The sequence below is a fragment of the Geospiza fortis genome, unplaced genomic scaffold, assembly GCF_000277835.1.
Source record: "Geospiza fortis unplaced genomic scaffold, GeoFor_1.0 scaffold218, whole genome shotgun sequence".
NCBI classification, from domain to species: Eukaryota; Metazoa; Chordata; class Aves; order Passeriformes; family Thraupidae; genus Geospiza; species Geospiza fortis.
Genome location: NW_005054524.1, coordinates 876,299 through 877,523, shown reverse-complemented (window position 1 = coordinate 877,523; position 1,225 = coordinate 876,299). Strand labels below are relative to the sequence as shown.

The 1,225-nt window shown below is 65.6% G+C and overlaps 1 protein-coding gene across 1 annotated transcript in view; it reads left to right on the top strand.

Annotated features, from left to right (window-relative positions):
* Positions 1-20: 20 nt before the first annotated feature.
* The window catches only part of PSMC5 (proteasome 26S subunit, ATPase 5), a 4,115-nt gene continuing 2,910 nt past the window's right edge, over positions 21-1,225 (top strand). Inside the window, exons 1-4 of the mRNA NM_001293048.1 lie at positions 21-132; positions 554-623; positions 738-835; positions 1,061-1,117. Of these exons, the coding sequence (NP_001279977.1) occupies positions 61-132; positions 554-623; positions 738-835; positions 1,061-1,117 (297 nt within the window). The 5' untranslated portion in view covers positions 21-60. The remainder of the gene's footprint in view (positions 133-553; positions 624-737; positions 836-1,060; positions 1,118-1,225) is intronic.

Genomic DNA, 1,225 nt, shown 5'->3' with positions numbered 1-1,225 from the left:
GGGAATCGGGGCCCGGCGGGGCTGCCCCGAGGCCGGTGGCGCCGAGCTCTGCTGTCCCAGATGGAGATGGACGACGGGAAGGGCGGCTCGGGGCTCCGGCAGTATTACCTGTCCAAGATCGAGGAGCTGCAGGTGAGCACAGCTGCGGGGGACACCGGGACCGTGTCACTGTGCTTCTGACCGGGATGGTGTGCCCGTGTCCCTGCCCGTGTGCCAGGGCTGTGGGCAGGCAGGACCCGGTCCAGGTCCCTGTCCCAGCTGCCAGAGGGCAGGGCTGGATGGGATATTGGGAATTGGGAATTGTTCCCTGGCAGGGTGGGCAGGCCCTGGCACAGGGTGCCCAGAGCAGCTGGGGCTGCCCCTGGATCCCTGGCAGTGTCCAAGGCCAGGTTGGACGGGGCTTGGAGCAGCCTGGGATAGAGGAAGGTGTCCCTGCCATGGCAGGGGTGGGATGAGATGAGCTTTGAGGTCTTCTCCAACACAAACCACTCCACAATTCCCTGTGCTGGGTGTGCCTGAGCCCGAGGTTGCTCAGCAGAGCTTTTCCCTGCAGCTCATTGTGAATGAGAAGAGCCAGAACCTGCGGCGGCTGCAGGCGCAGAGGAACGAGCTCAACGCCAAGGGTAGGGCCTGCAGCTCCTCCTGCTGCCCTGGGCTGGGCCTGGGGGCTCTGGGCTGGGCTTTGGGGGCTCTGGGCAGGGCCTGAGGGGTTCTGGTGCTGAGCTGTCCCTCTGCAGTGCGGCTGCTGCGGGAGGAGCTGCAGCTGCTGCAGGAGCAGGGATCCTACGTGGGAGAGGTGGTGAGAGCCATGGACAAGAAGAAGGTGCTGGTCAAGGTACGAGGTGCCAGGGCTGGGCTGGGGGACAGCCCCGTGTCCCCACGGGGATGGGACAGCTCGGGGACGTGGGGTGGGAGCTCCTTGTGCAGAGGAGCTCGTTGGGATGGCTCTGCTGGGCTTGGGGTTGGAGCCTCTGGCTGCTGCTCCTCCCAGGCCATGGGGATGTCCCTCAGCAGGGAATTCTCAGGGAAAAAACTCCTGGGGGTCTTTGCTCCTTTACAGGTGCACCCAGAGGGGAAGTTCGTGGTGGATGTGGACAAGAACATCGACATCAATGATGTGAGTGCCCCGGGGCCAGCAGGGTCAGCCCAGGGCCGGCAGGGACACTCCAGGGCTGGCAGGGACACCCCAGGGCCAGCAGGGACACCCCGGGGCTGGCAGGGACAC